Genomic DNA, 20,517 nt, shown 5'->3' with positions numbered 1-20,517 from the left:
TAACACACAGTTATAGTAACAGTATTCCACTTTTCATGTAGTCTAATTTTGGCTAGCCTAACCACTGATCAAGCAACATTATGGACTAAATGTTGAAATCCTGTTGCTGCAGAATTACTTTGTTGCGACAATACGGGTCAAATGAAGATCCTACATCTGTACGTACAAAAGGGCACTCTATTCACTAAATAGGGAATAAGGCACCATTTCTGACACATCCAATGTCTATTCTGTTTTTGGGTAGGGGGTCAGATTACATGGTACACAGACCCATCCGACTACAGCTGCAGCCTCCATAGCAACGGGACTGGTTAGCACTAATATTTTATTTTTTTATTTTACCAGATAAGTTGACTGAGAACACATTCTCATTTACAGCAACGACCTGGGAAATAGTTACAGGGGAGAGGAGGGGGATGAATGTGTCCCTAATCACTGCCCTGGGGGGGATTGGAATATTTTTTAGACCAGAGGAAAGAGTGCCTCCTACTGGCCCTCCAACACCACTTCCAGCAGCATCTGGTCTCCCATCCAGGACCAACCCTGCTTAGCTTCAGAAGCAAGCAAGCAGTGGGATGCAGTGTTTTGTGAGTGTTTTGGAGCGAAAGGTCGACCACAGGTATGCATCCAGTTAATAATTGACTAACCAAGAAGCGGCGAAACAAGACAAGGAATGAAAATGGTTGGTCTATTCCTCATCTGAACCTCAAGTATGTTCCCAGTGGGGTTGAGAGTGTGGGGTATCTCTACAATCATCCAGACTGTGATCTTGAGAATGAGTGTGATATTCTCTCCTTGGAAACCTAGTTAACTCTACTCATCCAGCTCGATGATCCTAAAACAGAGCCCAAGCTCATTACTGCAACTAATGTGCATAGATGTTTTGCCGCTATTGCTCCTGAAGTATACCTTTAACTGCATTTACAACACAGTAGAGCTAGGACGATTAACTGAAAATTAACGACACCAATCACTTATCGCAGGCATTTTGCTGATATCGTTCAATGCAATAAGTAGCCTATACTAGAGAAATGTAAATACGTTTGAAATAAGTTTGCTAATATGGGTGATTGTACTAGAATTGATGGCAACAACCATAAAACTAGTCATAGTAGTTCAAAGGATAATGCATATTAATGTTATACATGTATTGTTATATCATTATCGCATCAATTCAGGTAATTTAGGGCGAAATATGGATTTTAGTCCATATCGCCCAGCTCTAATATACAGTGTAGTACAACTCATCTGTCAACCGATAGAGACTAGTGAAGAGAACCAAAACGTGGCACATTTAAGAGAACCACCAGCAGCAGCACTAGGCCTGGGAGCACCTGTCTCGGGGGAATCCAGCCAATTCCCTCATCAGAACCAGGTCCAAGGATACATGGCTTTCAGATTAACTCCATTCAACTGTCTCTCTGCTTGGCCATATAACCAGACCGATCAGAACCGGGCCAGGGGGATCACCTTCACAGAACCCCAGCCAAGTCTGTACCTGACTTGGCACTAATAAGTCTTATTGGCTACTGACAGGCCTGGTAGAGCAAGAGAGGGAGAGAGAGGGGGGGAGACGGGGAGAGAGAGAGAGCAGGAGGCTTACTGACTGGTACCCTGCCAGATATTAAGCACTGCACTGTCTTTGTGCTGATTTAATAACTACAACTCTCATGTCAATTTTCACAGAGCTGGCTAATTAGCCCATGGCAACAGTTAAAAGGAGAAAGACCAAATTTCTGACCCCAACCTTTAGCCTTCAAATGTACATCAGAGCACACAAAGGCATTAAAGAGGTACAACATGCGTACTTCAAGATGTCTATTTCCCTGGCTGGTTGACTCACAGTAGACAGGAGTTATGGAAAAAAGGATGTTAACCATTATGCATAAGGGGGATGGTATGTAAAGCTGAGGTAAAATTGGGTTCAGGTAAAGCCAATGGATTCTGAAGTGGATGATTAAACAGATACACACTTGCATTTTAAAGGCAGTTTTGAGGCCTTTACCAGAGATTGATTTGCTATGTACCGTGCACTTGTTGGGCTTCTCTCCAGAGTGGACTCTCATGTGGATGAGGAGTTTGTAGCGGGCATTGAACGGCTTGAACCTGCGTGGACACACCGCCCAGAAGCAGGTGAAGTCTTCGCCCTTCCGCTGGTCCACATGGCGCTTCTCTATGTGCCTAACCAGCTCCTCCTTTTGGTCATACACAGCACTGCAGTCCACCCAGCGGCAGCAGTGCCCCCCACTGTAGTCCTCCAGCTCCCCCTCCTCCAGCATGGGGAAGAGGGACAGGGGATGTGGCACGAGGCTGGTCCCATGCCCAGGGGGAGCTGGGGGGGGCTGAGAGACAGGGCCCTGGGACTGGGGCTGACCCTGGATGTGGCTAGGAGGTCTTTGGAGGTGGCGGTGCTGGTAGTGAGAGTGGTAAGGAGGTGGGGGGCCCTGCGGTGGACTATCTGATCTGATGATGGTGGCCAACTCAAGCTGAAAGTTTAGAGATGGCACCAGGTCATTAGTGTTACTGGCAGCCCTCTGTGGTGTTCTTCCCTCCTCTGGGAGACACTGCTGCTCCACCACCATGTTAGCCATCTGGCTCTCCAGCGTCCTGCCCTGCTCCAGCCACTCCAATTCAAGTTGGGGGTCACTCAGTGGGGTCAGAGCGAGCGTGGCGGCTGTGAGGCTGAGGCCTGGAGTCTGAGGATAGGGGATACAGCTCCCTCTCACCCCCAGGAAGTGGCCATAGACCTCAGGCTGGAGGGGTGAAAGGGTGTGGTGGGAGGTCGGAGAGCTCCGGGAGCCATTGATGTAAGCCACCAGCGAGGTGGGCGAGGTACGGATGATGGAGTTGAAGTCAAGGCCATAGCCGTCTGACAGAGGTGAGATGGAGAGGGCCCTCTTTTTGGAGTGGGCTGAGTACTGCCGGGGGCTGTTGGCATCTCCCCCAAACAGGTTGGAGGGCAGGGAGGCAGAGTTGGAGATGGTGGTGCCCCCAGATATGGCAGTGCCAGGGGGCAGGATGAGCAGCTCACCCCCCTTGCTGGCCTGGGTGGAACCCTGTTGTGGGCAGAGTGGAGGAAGGTAGCCATAGGGCCACTCCTGTCTGCCACTCAGAACTGAGTGGGTCTCTGCTAGGCTCAGGGTGGTGGATGCCAGGGAGTTTCTGGAGAACAAGGACCTGAAGAAAGGATAGAAGTACAAGGGAATCTCACAAATGAGTAACGCAACTGTTTAACATAGTACTGTCTGTTGACTTTGTTTAGAGTACAGAAATCAGTGTAATGACAAGAGTATGGTGGTATACTCCCTCACCTAGAGTGGTGCAGAGGTTGACTCACCTGGTATCTGTGTACGGTACCACCAGGCCTTGTGGGGGTTGGGGGTGTGGTACCAGAGGCACAGAGGTGTAGGACTGACTCGTGACAGGAGATACTGGACCCAGGCTCTGGCCCAACACCTGCATACTTGGTCCTGAGACAAAGTAACCTGGTAGAGACAAGTTCACCATTAGAGGGTTGAGGGTTCATCACCAAGGTCATATTCTACAGGTACATAGGAAAATAGACCATATGCTTTACAAATCAAAACAGTGAAAAGAAATATGACATTTTATGGGTTGGAGAAACACTTTCAGTGTAAACTTTAACGACTAAAATATGTTTTTATAATATACTATTTGAGAATTAACAATCACCAAAATAAAAGTGCTTCTACACCTGCATTGCTTGCTGTTTGGGGTTTTAGGCTGGGTTTCTGTACAGCACTTTGAGATATCAGCTGATGTACGAAGGGCTATATAAATACATTTGATTTGATTTTGATTTGATTTGAAAAGCTAGACAGTCAGCGGGAATTGAAAATTTAAAAAACAATGAATTTAGCAGTATTGATTTTATTATTATGTTTGAGGAAACTAACACATAATTATTATCCATGGCAAAATGCATAGAATTGCAACATTTTCTCAAAGCTCCATGGAAAAATTTGTAGAATTGCAGGAAATTAGCTTCAAAAATAAAAAAAGATTTGAAGCTAATTTCCTGCAATTCTATACATTTCAACATGGAGCTGAGATAAATAAAAAAAAGTTATCTCAGCTCCATGTTGAAATGTATAGAATTGCAGGAATTTGGCAAATTCAAAAATTTCTCCACACTAAAATTCAGCCGTGCCGGCCACGCCCATTACCACGCTGTCAACGGTGGGTGCAGCTGGTGGATGGAAGTCAGGCGCAGGAGAGCAGAGATGAATGGACAAAGCACTTTACTTAGGCAATCATAATACAGAACCCAGCCGTGTCACAACACAAAATGCCCAAGGAAACAAAATGAGGCAGCAAAAGTACAAAACCCAAGTACAAAGTACCGGCTGCCACAAAGCACGGGTAATAAAACAAAACCCGGCGCAAACCAGCCGGAAGCGTGCCAACCTTGCCAACAATAAACAATACCCCACACAGACATGTAGGGAACAGAGGGTTAAATACACATGTAATTAGTAGGAGATGTAAACCAGGTGTGCAGGAAGACAAGACAAAACAAATGGAAAATGAAAGGTGGATCGGCGATGGCTAGAAGGCGACGTCGACCGCCGAATGCCGCCCGAACAAGGAGAGGAACCGAAGTTGTGACACACGCCTCCTACCACGCTCACCACCTAAGATCCCTTTTTATCCCTGTATTACAAAAATCAAATTGAATCAGAAGCCTATATCTGAGCACTCCAGCCTCAACATTGCAGTGTTGTTGCTTGTGCTAAAGTCTTTCATTCAACATTTTTTAACACAGGTTGAAACAAGATTAAAAATAACCACTTTCATAAGTTAATTAATGGTAGAATTAAGCTTTTCTAAGTAAATTATAGACAAGACAACTTGTCTATATAATAGAAAGAAGGTTGTGGAGAACTCTCACTTGTGTGTATTTGTAGTGAACTACTGCAGTCTTCTACAATGTGGTTGTGGCATTGTCATTTGCATCCAACCAGTCATCATACTGTGTCTTAGGTCTCTCTTTATGTGGTGTTGTGTTGTCTCTCTTGTCGTGATGTGTGTTTTGTCCAATATTTATAATTAAAAAATATATTTTTAATTCCAGCCCGTCCCCGCAGGAGGCCTTTTGCCTTTTCGTAGGCCGTCATTGTAAATAAGAATTTGTTCTTAACTGACTTGCCTAGTTAAATAAAGGTTCAATAAAATATATTAAAATGTATCTGACACACATTTCTAGTTTTTACTGTCAGTATCTGACTTTGATAGAGATGCAATGAATCCATGGTTCAGGGTCTGTTCTTCTCCATCACAGTTCACTTCACCATATTAACACAGCAACCTGTGTTTGCACACCAGGGACCCGTGAGACAGACATCTTCAACAGAAATCAAACACAAACCTAATGGTTTTTGTCGTGTTCAGTAGACCCTTACGGAAAAACCACATGAATTTCACGTGATCACATGTAAATTGTTCCAGAAACATGTTTTCCTGTGATCACATGTGCTCTTATGCGAAGTTAATGTGATAAGATTTGAACATGTAAAGCAACGTGATAACATGAAACTACACAATAAAATGTGATCACGTGAAATATTTTCCAAAAACACATGTTTAATCATGTGGTTTTTCTGTAAGGGGAAGGTTATGAATCCTGAAATTCCACCAAACAAACTTGAACAGAGACACTTTCTGCTTTCTGCTCTGTTCATTACAGATGAGATTTATTTTCTTCCTCTTTTTCCTCCTTGGGTCATTTGAGAACAAGCTTTCTGCTTGGTTAATTATCAATAAACAGGCCAGGGACAAAGGAGGTCTAGGGTGGGTTGGAGGTTAGGGTGGGCAGACGATATTCAGGTAAAGTGAAGTATGAAGAGGTCAATGTACAGTAAATCAGTGCTACTTCGAAGAGAGGGGAGAAGAGAGGGGCTGATTGAACAACTCTGCTTACAACATATCACTGTGAGCCTGTCTACTGTTCTATGACATGTGCACACTGGGATCTTTCAGTTGAGAGGAAGAAGAGTTCCTCATCACAGGTCCTGTCAGAGCATATCCAAAATATCTAAGTTTTAAATAATAGTTTATGGTAGGAAACCACAACTGGTTACTTCAATAGGACACTTCAAACTTATTTGGAGTGACATCCTCATTTACAAGTGTATCAGCATTTAACATGCTGAGTGATGACCACTGCTCTAAGGTCATTAAGGTCACACTATATCCTACTGATGGGGAAAAATCTGAGACTGCTCGAGTCCATAACAGTTATCTTACATAGAAGATCAGGATATCATCATTGGCTGTTTACCCATGTGTCAATGTATTACTCTGTATTTAACGTTGTTTATTACAAGGCTTTCAAGAAATTACCTTTGACACCAGTCAGAGCAGTCAGACGCCAAGCACTGATTAGTGGTAGGAACTTTTGCCCTGACATCTATAAGACACCCAAAACATTTGGCTGTTTCCCATTGGTCAACACCTGCTTGCGGAGGCTCAGGGCAGGAACCAAAGCTTGTCCTGGTGCTGAGGGGTACTTGGGAGTAGTGGTTTATCGTTATTTAACTAGGCAAGACAAATTCTTAATTTCAATGACGGCCTAGTGGGTTAACTGCCTTGTTCAGGGGCAGAACGGCATATTTTTACCTTGTCAGCTCAGGGATTTGATCTTGCAACCTTTCAGTTACTAGTCCAACACTCTAACCACTAGGCTACCTGCCACCCAGGTGTTGCCATATGTGACTCGTTTCAGGAAACTAGGCATATATCACGCGTCACTACTTCACAGGGGAGGCATTTGAATGTAAACTTTTTATTTTTATTTTTATCTAAGTGTGTTTTTTGTCAGAAATGCTTTCTGGAACATGTGAACTTTCATATGCCTTAATAACAAACTTGTATGCCATCTGTAAATACAAATAGCATTGTTAAATTACAAGCCTAGTTTGTTAACCACGGAAAAAAGAGAGGAACCTTCCCGCTAGCCATGATCGGCTGAGATAATGAATGGGCTGGACTTGTCAAGAGATGAGTTTGGATTGGTCTGCCATGTAGCACGCTTTTGTCTATAGCAAAGGGCTGCTCAGTATGTGTAGGTAATAACTGTGAACATGTTGCTCTCCACTTTCTGGAGGACTGAGTTTTGAATTCAGTGGAATGTCTGGTGGAAGAAGAGGATGATACCTAAGGAGATGGAGAAAATTCTGGCGTTTGATTGCAAATATGTGGAGGGAGTCGAAAAGAGAACAAACAAAAGGCTGTTGTGTCTCCGGATTACATCTTAAAACTAAGGGCAACCATGGCATCAGTGACAAAGGGAGAAGTGTCCATCCATGTATACGGGTAAGATAGTCTAGCTAGCTACATTTTCAGATATTATATATTTCTGATTTAGTCAGAAAGTTGTTTTCATTTCAAGTTAAAGCGTACTGTTAGCTAGCTAGCTAACGTTAGCTGGCTGGCTCGCTAGCTAATGTGACATGTATGATCTGTATAGTAATATTATTCATATCTCAAAGACATTTGCATTGCTAGTTATTGCCTAATGTTAGCTGGCTAGCTAACATTGGACCCGTTTAGTTAGCTACCCGCAGATGCATGCAGGGTAGTAATGTTATGAATTGGGATTATGGTTAATTGTTTAGCTAGCTAGCTACATGTCTAAACTAAAGACTCCCTTATGAAAGTAACCATTTCATTACACCTTTTGTATCCTGTGCATGTGACAAATAACTTTGATTTTATTTGATATAGTATGTGTTTACCAGAGACGGTAATGTGAAGAACATGACCTGCACCAAAATCAAATTAGGATATAAAGTCAACGAGACAGTGTCCAAATTCTAAAATTCTCTGGTAGAATGCCCTGCTTTTATTTCATCACACTCACAACGGTAAGCTATTTTCTGTAATTGGCTGGCCATTCACTTGTAAATAATGATCTTGTTGTGAGTTTATTTTCTTGTAATATTTTAGACAACTGAGCTAAAGTGAAGATGTTGTCATCTATATGAAATGGCTATTATTTGAACTAGCTAGCTAGCTAGCTAACAAGCTAGAAATTAACCAAAATATTGTTTAGAAAGTTGCTTTTAGTTGCCTGGTTTGCTAGATTGACATATACTAAATACATTTTTAAATGGGTGGGTTTATTGGTGCTGATATACACTAGCTATGCTATTTTGGACCACAAGTCTGTAGTTTTTGTGTTTATACTTTTTCATAACGATAACAACACGTTTGATGTCGGACGACAATAGAATGTTCATGATGTCACTGCATCAACTGTCGATAGACGTAGTATTAACCAGCCTTTAGTCTTTAAATCTTTGGTTGTTTAGTAGATGGCCTCATGTTAATCCTTAAAGAGGGGTGGGGCTAAGGCTTAAGAGGGTGTGAATAATGCTGAATGGGTGTAGACAAGAAAGAGCTCTCCAGTAGGTTTACCAAAACATTCCAGGTCCATTTTCTCAAAAATGAGGTTACAAGTTTATCAACATTCAAAGCAGAATTACTTTCCCCATTCTCCCTTAACTGTAGTGTTTGATATACCATTTTCTAACTCTGAGTCTCTACTTTTATCCAATGAAAAAAACCATTTCAAATGTTGCTACATAAGACTGTATCAAGCCAACCTGTCACATATAGTCTACTCTACTCTCTCACCTACAAAAGCAAAATATTGCATCCATTTTCAAGCATGTCTACAATGTAATACACTTATATAAATTCTAAGTTCACATATGGTGATTAGGACCAAACTGTTTATGAACAAGGATAATAATATAGGATTTGCAAAATAAGTGTATTCAAGAGGTGATACAGACCTAATAAATTCACTAATGCACTTTCTGTCCAACACACATGACAGGCTATGGTCAATAAAATCGTACATGTTATTTAATTAAAAACAACTGTATACAAAACCAATTGCAGTTTCTAATTACTGTTGGCTAACGTTACGTAATTTGCAAAATGTGTAATTTGGTAGATTAGAATTTATTAACAGTCATTTTAAAGAAAAATAATTTACTATTTTATACGTTTGTAGTATTAATACATTACGCAGATTTAACGTTTACAGTAAAGTCAACTAAAGTCAATGACAATGCCAAACCATTGAATTGGAAATACAGCCACTGACATTTTTACTCACCTGAAAAGTATTCACTTAAACTATCTTCTGTGAATTCGCGCGCAGTAGAAACTGGAAACTGGAAAAGGCAAGGTGACGATGACTTCGATAAAATAATGTATCTAGGTTCTACAATAATTTATCGATATCACCACGCTGTTGTTTAGATATATTATACCCCTCTATGTTCTCTGAGAGTTTGAGAAATTGTGAGGAAGTTAGTGGCACGCGCTCTCCTCTTGTTTGTAGTCTACGTAGGCTATTCGTTTTAGTCATCATCTCCAGCAGGGACGTGTATCGGTTACTGTTTTGCCCTTGTGTGTGATAGATATGATTCCATTTTGAAGAGGACGTTCTGTAACTGCTCTATGCAAATCCAAAAGCCGTTGGTAGTATTTTACAACTGGGCAAATTATTGACAATTTGCTGAATATTAGGCTACATCATATGATCGATGTGGCCTAGCCTACTTTTCATATTCATGGGAGTTCATTCACAGGTCAGAGCTGGTCAGATGAATATGTTTTATGAAAAAGACAAGTGTCATCTTTCTCTGTCTGTCTGTCTCTCTCTCTCGCTGTATTTTTCTGTGCTTGTGTGATAGAGAGAAAGAAAGAATGAATGAAAAAAAGACAGTCCCATAGCGTTGCGCACAATTGGCCCAGTGTCGTCTGGGTTTGGCTGGGGTAGGCCTTCATTGAAAATAAGAATTTGTTCTTAACTGACTTGCCTAGTTAAATAAAGGTAATGTTTTTAAGCCTGTTTTATTTAGCTATAAGGAAATGAATTTCTCCGTCTAGAAATGTTCCCAGTCCACACTCGTAAAAAAAACCTCTGGGGAAAGGGTTCTGCCTGGAACCAAAAAGGGTTATTCAAAGGGTTTTCCTATGGGGACAGCCAAAGAACACTTTTAGGTTCTAGATAGCACTTTTTTTTTTAAAGAGTGTACCCCTCCATGGCCATGGCTATAAATGGATACAGCTTTTGTCAAATTAACATAAAATAATTAAAATTTGAGCATTTCTCTAACCTTAACCCTTTTCCTGACCTTAACCTAATTCTCCTAACCTGCTGCGTAAGTTCTGCTAACCTGCTACGAAAAGTCAAATCTACCAAAAGCTGTATCCCATCTAGTCAAAAACTCCCTCCACACCAACCCCACCAACCTCAGTTCAGGCTCCATTGTTAACTACTTTTCTCCTGGCGTCTCGAGTGTTTACCCTGTGGATCTTGCTCCGAGTTGGCATAGCAACAATTGTGTTTACTCTAGGGTGACTTGAAAGTAGTCTGTTTGGTAACCCGTATAGAGGAGGAACCCTCTGGATAAGGGCAACACAGTCAATAATAGTGTCAAGAGAAATGTAAGGGGAATAAACAAATAAATAAATGCATTTTCTATGTTGTCTCAGACAGGGAGATGGTCAAACACTATATTGGGGACATTGACGTATGTGGGTACCATAGATATAGAATAATTTTTGCCAAATCAGTGTGATATCAGGGAGGTTCTGAGATTCTCAGGTGTACAGGCATGTAGTATGCCTTTTATGATCAGTGGGTCATCTTTCAGCCCCCATTTCCTCTCTGATTTAACATGTTTAAGTGTCAAGAAGAAAATGCAGGTAAAGTAATGAGAGTATTACTGGGGAAATACATGTCGAATGATAACTTATATTGCATTTGCACTGTAACTGCATTGTGAATTTTAGGCTGTGTATTAGAGTGGAAGTGAGGCAGAATGATAATTTGGCCTCATCACTTCGATGTCAACTTTCAGAAAGAAGTCAGTGTGATGAGGATATCTAGTGGAGTGTAGAAGTATGATTCATCCTCAACGAACAGGATTCCACCAGAGTAGGCTGTTGGGAGGAGCTATAGGAGGATGTGCTCATTGTAATGGCAACGATATAGAAAAATTTAACAGTATCAAACATATGGAAACCACATGTTTGACTCTGTTCCATTTATTCCATTTCAGCCACTACAATGAGCCCATCCACCTAAATCTCCTCCCACCAGCCTCCTGTGTATTTCACACGTCCCTTTCCCTATTCTCTCTTGCTGTCAATATTAATGAATTCCCCATTTATCATTTAATAATTAATTGCATATGAATAGTACTGTGTGTAATATTAATCAGCTCACAGGACTGATGTATGCTATGTATGATTTTCTGTTCTGTAACATCCTTGTATGTAAAAAGTTCTTCCTCTTACCAGCAGGGGCTACTGTTAGTACACCAATGAGATGGTTTAGGAGTCTAGTAGTACAGTATTTAAGTGTCCCTTTTGGACAGACATAGCTCTTAAAATACATGAAATGGCAACATTTGCAGCCTGTGGAGGTCAACTATATGATTGGATGTTGTTTACAAGATTATCATGACAATTCTATGTACTTTCAGGGTTTGTTTCCTTCAAGCAGCAACCTTCCGTTGATCCCACTGTGATTTGGCCTCTCCTTTCCCTCTCCTTTCCTTGGCTAAGCTAGCTACGGTGGGTTTGTAAATGTCAGAGCGTGGCAGAATATAACAGCAGTAGGGCTGGGGGCAAAGCAACAACACAGACTCAATCTTCACTACAAACACTGATACAGCAGTAGGGCTGGGGACAGAGCAACAACGCAGACTCTGTCTTCACTACAAACACTGATACAGCAGGAACACTACGATAGGGTTTATGTCCATTGTAGATGGTATTTACTGTTTATGTAACCCTTGGGGTAAACTCAGCATTCTTTCTAACCATGTATTTGTGTATTGTATACTGTAGATACAGTAGCTTAGCGATGGTCTAGGTATAATATTGCTGTTTTCTGTGTCACACATTAAACTGCTTTTGTGAATGTAAACAGTATATACTGTAACAGTTTATGTGTAAACGAGTGTATACTTTGGTAAAGAGAGAGGGGAGGGGGGGTGTAGAGGAGGGAAAGGGGTGACAACCATTTCCGGAAAGAGATCCATTTGTACTTAATGCATTTATGGGCTTTTTGACACTTAACCAATCATTCCATACTTAATGACAGTAGCAGCACTTCCAAAAGCAGCAAGCACTGGTGTCAATGTGAAAGACTATTGGCGATTTTTCTTGAAGTTATATTAAAATAGTCACTTACTGTAATGCACATCCCGCGTGACTGCTGGCTAATTAATCCACGTTTGATTTGCTAATGACAATACAAGTCAAACACAAGGTTACTACAGGCTGACTCAACCCTGTTAGTGTAGGCAGAGTGAGACAGAGGGAATGTGTGTAGTGATTTAAAGTTATCCATTTATTTGAATCATACCTTTTACTACATTAAAAAATTACCGTCATTATTTTTTTCTTTCTGTAATGTAAAATCAAGAATACTTAAGAGATATTCAATAGATACTCCAACAAAACTCCATTACATAAAGGATGGATTTTTTTATACCATGTCAGACAACCTGTAACATACAGTAATCTTTTTGACCTTTATTTAACTAGGCAGGGCAGTTAATTAAGAACACATTCTTATTTACAATGACGGCCTACCTGGTCCAAACCTTAACGACGCTGGGCCAATTGTGCGCCGCCCTATGGGACTCTTTATCACGGCCGGTTGTGATACATCCTGGAATCAAACCAGGGTCTGTAGTGATGCCTCTAGCACTGAGATGCAGTGCCTTAGACCACTGCACCACTCGAGAGCCCATCATGAGTGGCTTTCCACTGTAAACAACGGTGTGGAGTAGGTGTTAAAAAGTGCTGGCACTCTGAGCCTCCCTGGAAACAATGCCTCATCATCACTCTAAAGGCCATAAACTCTCTCTCTCTGCTCCTCTGAAGTATGGATGATGCCATCCACTGTGTGAATGCCAATGTAAAGGAGGAGTGTAAGGCATCCATCCTTCTGCCCTCTGAAGGCAGTCCCTCCAGGTATAATCCTCCAGACAGGGATGAGCGAGGAAGAGATGGGCTTCTAAATGTCTCTCACTTCCATCCATCAATCTTACTCTATTTCACTTATAACCTGGGCAACAGAATGACCACTAACTGAGGAAAATGTATGGATTGCAGTCAGAAGATGGATGCAGAGGCATAGACAGAAGCCGCTACTCTTTCATTCTGGCCATGTGTTTTCTGTTCTCACTGTTGTCTTTGAGAACAGGATGATTCTAATAAAATACTGCTGACAGAACAGCTCGTGTTGAAAACAGCCGTCGGGGCAAAGGCTTGTTTTTCATTTCAGTAGGCCTGCAGGGTCAGGCCTGGGGGTATGTGTTGTAAACTCACTTCTCTTTGGATGTTATTAACAGCACAATTATATGGGACCTCTGATATGTTGCCTAATACACTCTTAGAAAAAAAGGTGCTACTGTATCTAGAACCTAAACGTGTTCTTCGGCTGTTTCCATAAGAGAACCCTTTGAAGAACATTTTTGGTTCCAGGTAGAACCATTTTGGGTTCAATATAGAACACTTTCCACTTTTCTACTTGGTACCAAAAAGGGTTATATCTGGAACTTAAAATGGTTCTCCCATGGGGACATCCGAAGAACCCTTTTGCAACCCTTTTAAAGAGTGTACTGGACATCCTTCAGCTCCTCTACTCCCTCTGCCAATCTGACAGGATTCCCGGGCCAGCACTACACCTAAATTAAGGCAGACAATGGAAACTAGTATTTTTGTAAAACGTAATGAAAAGATAATAGACATTTGTTCTGTTTTAAAAGCTTTGAAATTGACATTCACAGCTCATGAAATGTTTTTTGTATGGAATTACTTCTTTGTATACATATGAATGGAAATCCAGTAACTTGAAACATGAAGCACAGTGTTGTTCATCATCTTCTTCCACTGCAGTGGTGATCTGTGGATGTGTAAACATAAAAGAGCTGGAGCTGCAATTTCCCAGAGCTATTGTGAGTTTTGAGAGGTAGTTGAGAAAATAAGCAAGACCTGTGCCAGATGAGTTTGTGAACAAAATTATTTTAAAAAATGATCAATTGGCTTGCTTGTGAATTAGGTAGGCCTACAGAAGTTTAGATTGAATTGAATTGAACTTGGGTTGAACATAGTTCTCATTTGACTCCTCTCGATGCAGTGAGTAAATATGAGCACTCATAGGAGATGAGTCTCAACATTCCAAGTAGTTCTACTTGGAATGTTGAGTGTTGAGCATGAACTTTGAAATGATAATACAAATGCTGCATCACTTCAAACTAGAGGCGTAACCACTTAAAAAAGAGATGTCACCGTTACATAAAACTTTACACTTTTTACATCCTTATCTGACACTTTCAAACATATTCAACCTCTTGACTAATAGACATGGCATCACATTAAATGTGACAGGCCATCAAAAGTTGTGTTTGATAAGTGTGTAGCTGATGCTCACTGAATAGTGTAAAGTCATGCAGGGTCTACTCAATCTCTCTGTAACATTATGTCTGATGCTGATTGTATTAAGTCTTCAGGTTCCAATCTCTCTCATTAGGGAGCCTGGGCAGTGGACCCTCCACGTGTCATTAGCCCCCTGCATGGCACCTCCTGGTCAGGCCCTCCTATCTACACATTCATCTTCATTAAAGAGGTGATACTAGCCGCTCTCTGAGCAGATGGTCATTAATAGCCCCCCTCCTCCTACTTCTACTGGGACACTACCTGGAGGACACCCATCACATCACCCCTCTAATTGCACCATATAGTCATACTAGCTACCCCTCACTGGAGTGGAGGAACTCCCACGAGGCCACCTGACAATGACACTAGCTAGGCCTGTTCAAAGGTTTTTTTCAGACACATTGCATGTGATGAAGCAAACTTTTAATGACAATCTGCATCCAAGGTCATACTGTAATAACTAGCATTTGACTTGGTGAGATTGGATGTTAACATTTCTTGAATGTCTTGACAGTATGACAGCATGTTTGTATGGCCATAGAATGAATTAAAAACCTATTTGCAATCGACTTGGAGTTGGTAAAGTGTCAGATGGGAAATCAAATCTGTCCATACTGTGGAGACTTCTTACTGTATGTTGGAAAGAACATTCCCATAACACAGTTGTGTATGTACTGCTGATGACATCCACCTCATCTGATTAACCGGAAGCTGTGTTATCCTTTTAAGACAGTAATTAGCTACCTTTATCTCAGTATCTCACCCTGATTGTGCTTTACATCACTTTCTAACTCCAGCAGTAGAATGATGACTACAGTATCTTTCTATACAGGTCTTGTCTTATAAGGCTTGATAAAGACATAGGCTATTATTTCTCTCTTCCTCCATGTCCCATCTGTCCAGTAGAGCTGTGTGGGATGCAGGTGCAGTGGTGGACCTGCCATCTGGTATTTCTGGCAAATGCCTAATGGGCTGGTCCATTTTTAGCCCAGTAGGCTTGTCTAACTTGTTATTTTTTGGGGGCGCACACTGATCAGGCAAAAAACATGACAGGACGGAACGAGGACAAGAACAGCGAACATCAAACAAGGATCCGACAAGGACAGAAGTGGAAAACAGAGGGAGAAATAGGGACTCTAATCAGAGGGCAAAATAGGGGACAGGTGTGAAAGAGTAAATGAGGTAGTTAGGAGAATGAGGAACAGCTGGGAGCAGGAACGGAACGATAGAGAGAGAGAGCGAGAGAGAGAGGGAGGGGGAGAGAGAGGGATAGAAAGAGGGAAAGAACCTAATAAGACCAGCAGAGGGAAACGAATAGAAGGGGAAGCACAGGGACAAGACATGATAATCAATGACAAAACATGACAGTACCCCCCCCACTCACCGAGCGCCTCCTGGCGCACTCGAGGAGGAACCCTGGCGGCAACGGAGGAAATCATCAATCAACGAACGGTCCAGCACGTCCCGAGATGGAACCCAACTCCTCTCCTCAGGACCGTAACCCTCCCAATCCACTAAGTACTGGTGACCACGTCCCGAGAACGCATGTCCATGATCTTCCGTACCTTGTAAATAGGAGCGCCCTCGACAAGGACGGGGGGAGGGAAGACGAACGGGGGCGCGAAGAAAAGGCTTGACACAGGAGACATGGAAGACAGGGTGGACGCGACGAAGATGTCGCGGAAGAAGCAGTCGCACAGCGACAGGATTGACGACCTGAGAGACACGGAACGGACCAATGAACCGCGGAGTCAACTTGCGAGAAGCTGTCGTAAGGGGAAGGTTACGAGTGGAAAGCCACACTCTCTGACCGCGACAATACCTAGGACTCTTAATCCTACGTTTATTGGCGGCTCTCACAGTCTGCGCCCTGTAACGGCAAAGTGCAGACCTGACCCTCCTCCAGGTGCGCTCACAACGTTGGACAAAAGCCTGAGCGGAGGGAACGCTGGACTCGGCGAGCTGGGATGAGAACAGAGGAGGCGGGTACCCAAGACTACTCTGAAACGGAGATAGCCCGGTAGCAGACGAAGGAAGTGAGTTGTGAGCGTATTCTGCCCAGGGGAGCTGTTCTGCCCAAGACGCAGGGTTACGAAAAGAAAGGCTGCGTAATATGCGACCAATCGTCTGATTGGCCCTTTCTGCTTGACCGTTAGACTGGGGATGAAAACCGGAAGAGAGACTGACGGAAGCACCAATCAAACGACAGAACTCCCTCCAAAACTGTGACGTGAATTGCGGGCCTCTGTCTGAAACGCCGTCTAACGGGAGGCCATGAATTCTGAACACATTCTCAATGATGATTTGTGCCGTCTCCTTAGCGGAAGGAAGCTTAGCGAGGGGAATGAAATGTGCCGCCTTAGAGAACCTATCGACAACCGTAAGAATCACAGTCTTCCCCGCAGACGAAGGCAGACCGGTAATAAAGTCTAAGGCGATGTGAGACCATGGTCGAGAAGGAATGGGAAGCGGTCTGAGACGACCGGCAGGAGGAGAGTTACCTGACTTAGTCTGCGCCCAGTCCGAACAAGCAGCCACGAAACGGCGCGTGTCACGCTCCTGAGTAGGCCACCAAAACCGCTGGCGAATAGAAGCAAGCGTACCCCGAACGCCGGGGTGGCCAGCTAACTTGGCAGAGTGAGCCCACTGAAGAACAGCCAGACGAGTAGAGACAGGAACGAAAAGAAGGTTACTAGGACAAGCGCGCGGCGACGCAGTGTGAGTGAGTGCTTGCTTTACCTGTCTCTCAATTCCCCAGACAGTCAACCCGACAACACGCCCTTCAGGGAGAATCCCTTCGGGGTCGGTAGAAGCCACAGAAGAACTAAAGAGACGGGATAAGGCATCAGGCTTGGTGTTCTTATTTCCCGGGCGATAAGAAATCACAAACTCGAAACGAGCGAAAAACAACGCCCAACGAGCTTGACGTGCATTGAGTCGTTTGGCAGAACGGATGTACTCAAGGTTCTTATGGTCAGTCCAAACGACAAAAGGGACGGTCGCCCCCTCCAACCACTGTCGCCATTCGCCTAGGGCTAAGCGGATGGCGAGCAGTTCGCGGTTACCCACATCATAGTTGCGTTCCGATGGCGACAGGCGATGAGAAAAATAAGCGCAAGGATGGACCTTATCGTCGGAATGGAAGCGCTGGGACAGAATGGCTCCCACGCCCACCTCTGAAGCGTCAACCTCGACAATGAATTGTTTAGTGACGTCAGGAGTAACAAGGATAGGAGCGGATGTAAAACGCTTCTTGAGGAGATCAAAAGCTCCCTGGGCGGAACCGGACCACTTAAAGCACGTCTTGACAGAAGTAAGAGCTGTGAGAGGGGTAGCCACTTGACCAAAATTACGAATGAAACGCCGATAGAAATTAGCGAAACCGAGAAAGCGCTGCAACTCGACACGTGACTTAGGAACGGGCCAATCGCTGACAGCCTGGACCTTAGCGGGATCCATCTGAATGCCTTCAGCGGAAATAACAGAACAGAGAAATGTGACAGAGGAGACATGAAAGGCGCACTTCTCAGCCTTCACGTAGAGACAATTCTCTAAAAGGCGCTGGAGTACACGTCGAACGTGCTGAACATGAATCTCGAGTGACGGAGAAAAAATCAGGATATCGTCAAGGTAAACGAAAACAAAGATGTGCAGCATGTCTCTCAGTACATCATTAACTAATGCCTGAAAGACAGCTGGAGCATTAGCGAGACCGAACGCCGTTTTCCACTCGTCCCCCTCTCTGATGCGCACGAGATGGTAAGCGTTACGAAGGTCCAACTTAGTAAAGAACCTGGCTCCCTGCAGAATCTCGAAGGCTGACGACATAAGGGGAAGCGGATAACGATTCTTAACCGTTATGTCATTCAGCCCTCGATAATCCACGCAGGGGCGCAGAGTACCGTCCTTCTTCTTAACAAAAAAAACCCCCGCTCCGGCGGGAGAGGAAGAAGGCACCACGATACCGGCGTCGAGAGAAACAGACAGATAATCCTCGAGAGCCTTACGTTCGGGAGCCGACAGAGAGTATAGTCTACCCCGAGGGGGAGTGGTCCCCGGAAGGAGATCAATACAACAATCATACGACCGGTGAGGAGGAAGGGAGTTGGCTCTGGACCGACTGAAGACCGTGCGCAGATCATGATATTCCTCCGGCACTCCTGTCAAATCACCAGGTTCCTCCTGAGAAGAGGGGACAGAAGAAACAGGAGGGATAGCAGACATTAAACACTTCACATGACAAGAAACGTTCCAGGATAGGATAGAATTACTAGACCAATTAATAGAAGGATTATGACATACTAGCCAGGGATGACCCAAAACAACAGGTGTAAAAGGTGAACGAAAAATCAAAAAGGAAATGGTCTCACTGTGGTTACCAGATACTGTGAGGGTTAAAGGTAATGTCTCACATCTGATACTGGGGAGAAGACTACCATCTAAGGCGAACATGGGCGTGGGCTCCCCCTAACTGTCTGAGAGGAATGTCATGTTTCCATTTACATTTAAGTCATTTAGCAGACGTTCTTATCCAGAGCGACTTACAAATTGGTGCATTCACCTTATGACATCCAGTGGAACAGTCACTTTACAATAGTGCATCTAAATCTTAAGGGGGGGGGTGAGAGGGATTACTTATCCTATCCTAGGTATTCCTTAAAGAGGTGGGGTTTCAGGTGTCTCCGGAAGGTGGTGATTGACTCCGCTGTCCTGGCGTCGTGAGGGAGTTTGTTCCACCATTGGGGGGGCCAGGGCAGCGAACAGTTTTGACTGGGCTGAGCGGGAGCTGTACTTCCTCAGTGGTAGGGAGGCGAGCAGGCCAGAGGTGGATGAACGCAGTGCCCTTGTTTGGGTGTAGGGCCTGATCAGAGCCTGGAGGTACTGAGGTGCCGTTCCCCTCACAGCTCCGTAGGCAAGCACCATGGTCTTGTAGCGGATGCGAGCTTCAACTGGAAGCCAGTGGAGAGAACGGAGGAGCGGGGTGACGTGAGAGAACTTGGGAAGGTTGAACACCAGACGGGCTGCGGCGTTCTGGATGAGTTGAAGGGGTTTAATGGCACAGGCAGGGAGCCCAGCCAACAGCGAGTTGCAGTAATCCAGATGGGAGATGACAAGTGCCTGGATTAGGACCTGCGCCGCTTCCTGTGTGAGGCAGGGTCGTACTCTGCGGATGTTGTAGAGCATGAACCTACAGGAACGGGCCACCGCCTTGATGTTGGTTGAGAACGACAGGGTGTTGTCCAGGATCACGCCAAGGTTCTTGGCGCTCTGGGAGGAGGACACAATGGAGTTGTCAACCGTGATGGCGAGATCATGGAACGGGCAGTCCTTCCCCGGGAGGAAGAGCAGCTCCGTCTTGCCGAGGTTCAGCTTGAGGTGGTGATCCGTCATCCACACTGATATGTCTGCCAGACATGCAGAGATGCGATTCGCCACCTGGTCATCAGAAGGGGAAAGGAAGATTAGTGTGTGTCGTCTGCATAGCAATGATAAGAGAGACCATGAGAGGTTAGGGGGAAAGGAGAAGATTAATTGTGTGTCGTCTGCATAGCAATGATAAGAGAGACCATGTGAGGTTATGACAGAGCCAAGTGACTTGGTGTATAGCGAGAATAGGAGAGGGCCAAGAACAGAGCCCTGGGGGACACCAGTGGTGAGAGCGCGTGGTGAGGAGACAGATTCTCGCCACGCCACCTGGTAGGAGCGACCTGTCAGGTAGGACGCAATCCAAGCGTGGGCCGTGCCGGAGATGTCCAACTCGGAGAGGGTGGAGAGGAGGATCTGATGGTTCACAGTATCGAAGGCAGCCGATAGATCTAGAAGGATGAGAGCAGAGGAGAGAGAGTTAGCTTTAGCAGTGCGGAGCGCCTCCGTGATACAGAGAAGAGCAGTCTCAGTTGAATTACTAGTCTTGAAACCTGACTGATTTGGATCAAGAAGGTCATTCTGAGAGAGATAGCGGGAGAGCTGGCCAAGGACGGCACGTTCAAGAGTTTTGGAGAGAAAAGAAAGAAGGGA

The 20,517-nt window shown here is 44.1% G+C and overlaps 1 protein-coding gene across 1 annotated transcript in view; it reads right to left on the bottom strand.

The window, feature by feature from the left end:
• The window catches only part of LOC124000013 (zinc finger protein GLIS3-like), a 36,145-nt gene extending 26,567 nt beyond the window's left edge, over nt 1-9,578 (bottom strand). The window contains exons 1-3 of the mRNA XM_046306095.1: nt 9,149-9,578; nt 3,338-3,485; nt 2,028-3,177 (exon numbers count right to left, since the gene is read on the bottom strand). Of these exons, the coding sequence (XP_046162051.1) occupies nt 2,028-3,177; nt 3,338-3,462 (1,275 nt within the window). The 5' untranslated portion in view covers nt 3,463-3,485; nt 9,149-9,578. The remainder of the gene's footprint in view (nt 1-2,027; nt 3,178-3,337; nt 3,486-9,148) is intronic.
• Nucleotides 9,579-20,517: the final 10,939 nt, after the last annotated feature.

This window comes from Oncorhynchus gorbuscha, linkage group LG16 (genome assembly GCF_021184085.1).
Source record: "Oncorhynchus gorbuscha isolate QuinsamMale2020 ecotype Even-year linkage group LG16, OgorEven_v1.0, whole genome shotgun sequence".
NCBI classification, from domain to species: domain Eukaryota; kingdom Metazoa; phylum Chordata; class Actinopteri; order Salmoniformes; family Salmonidae; genus Oncorhynchus; species Oncorhynchus gorbuscha.
Note: the sequence above shows the minus strand (reverse complement) of the source record. Positions and strands in the feature narration are given on the sequence as shown.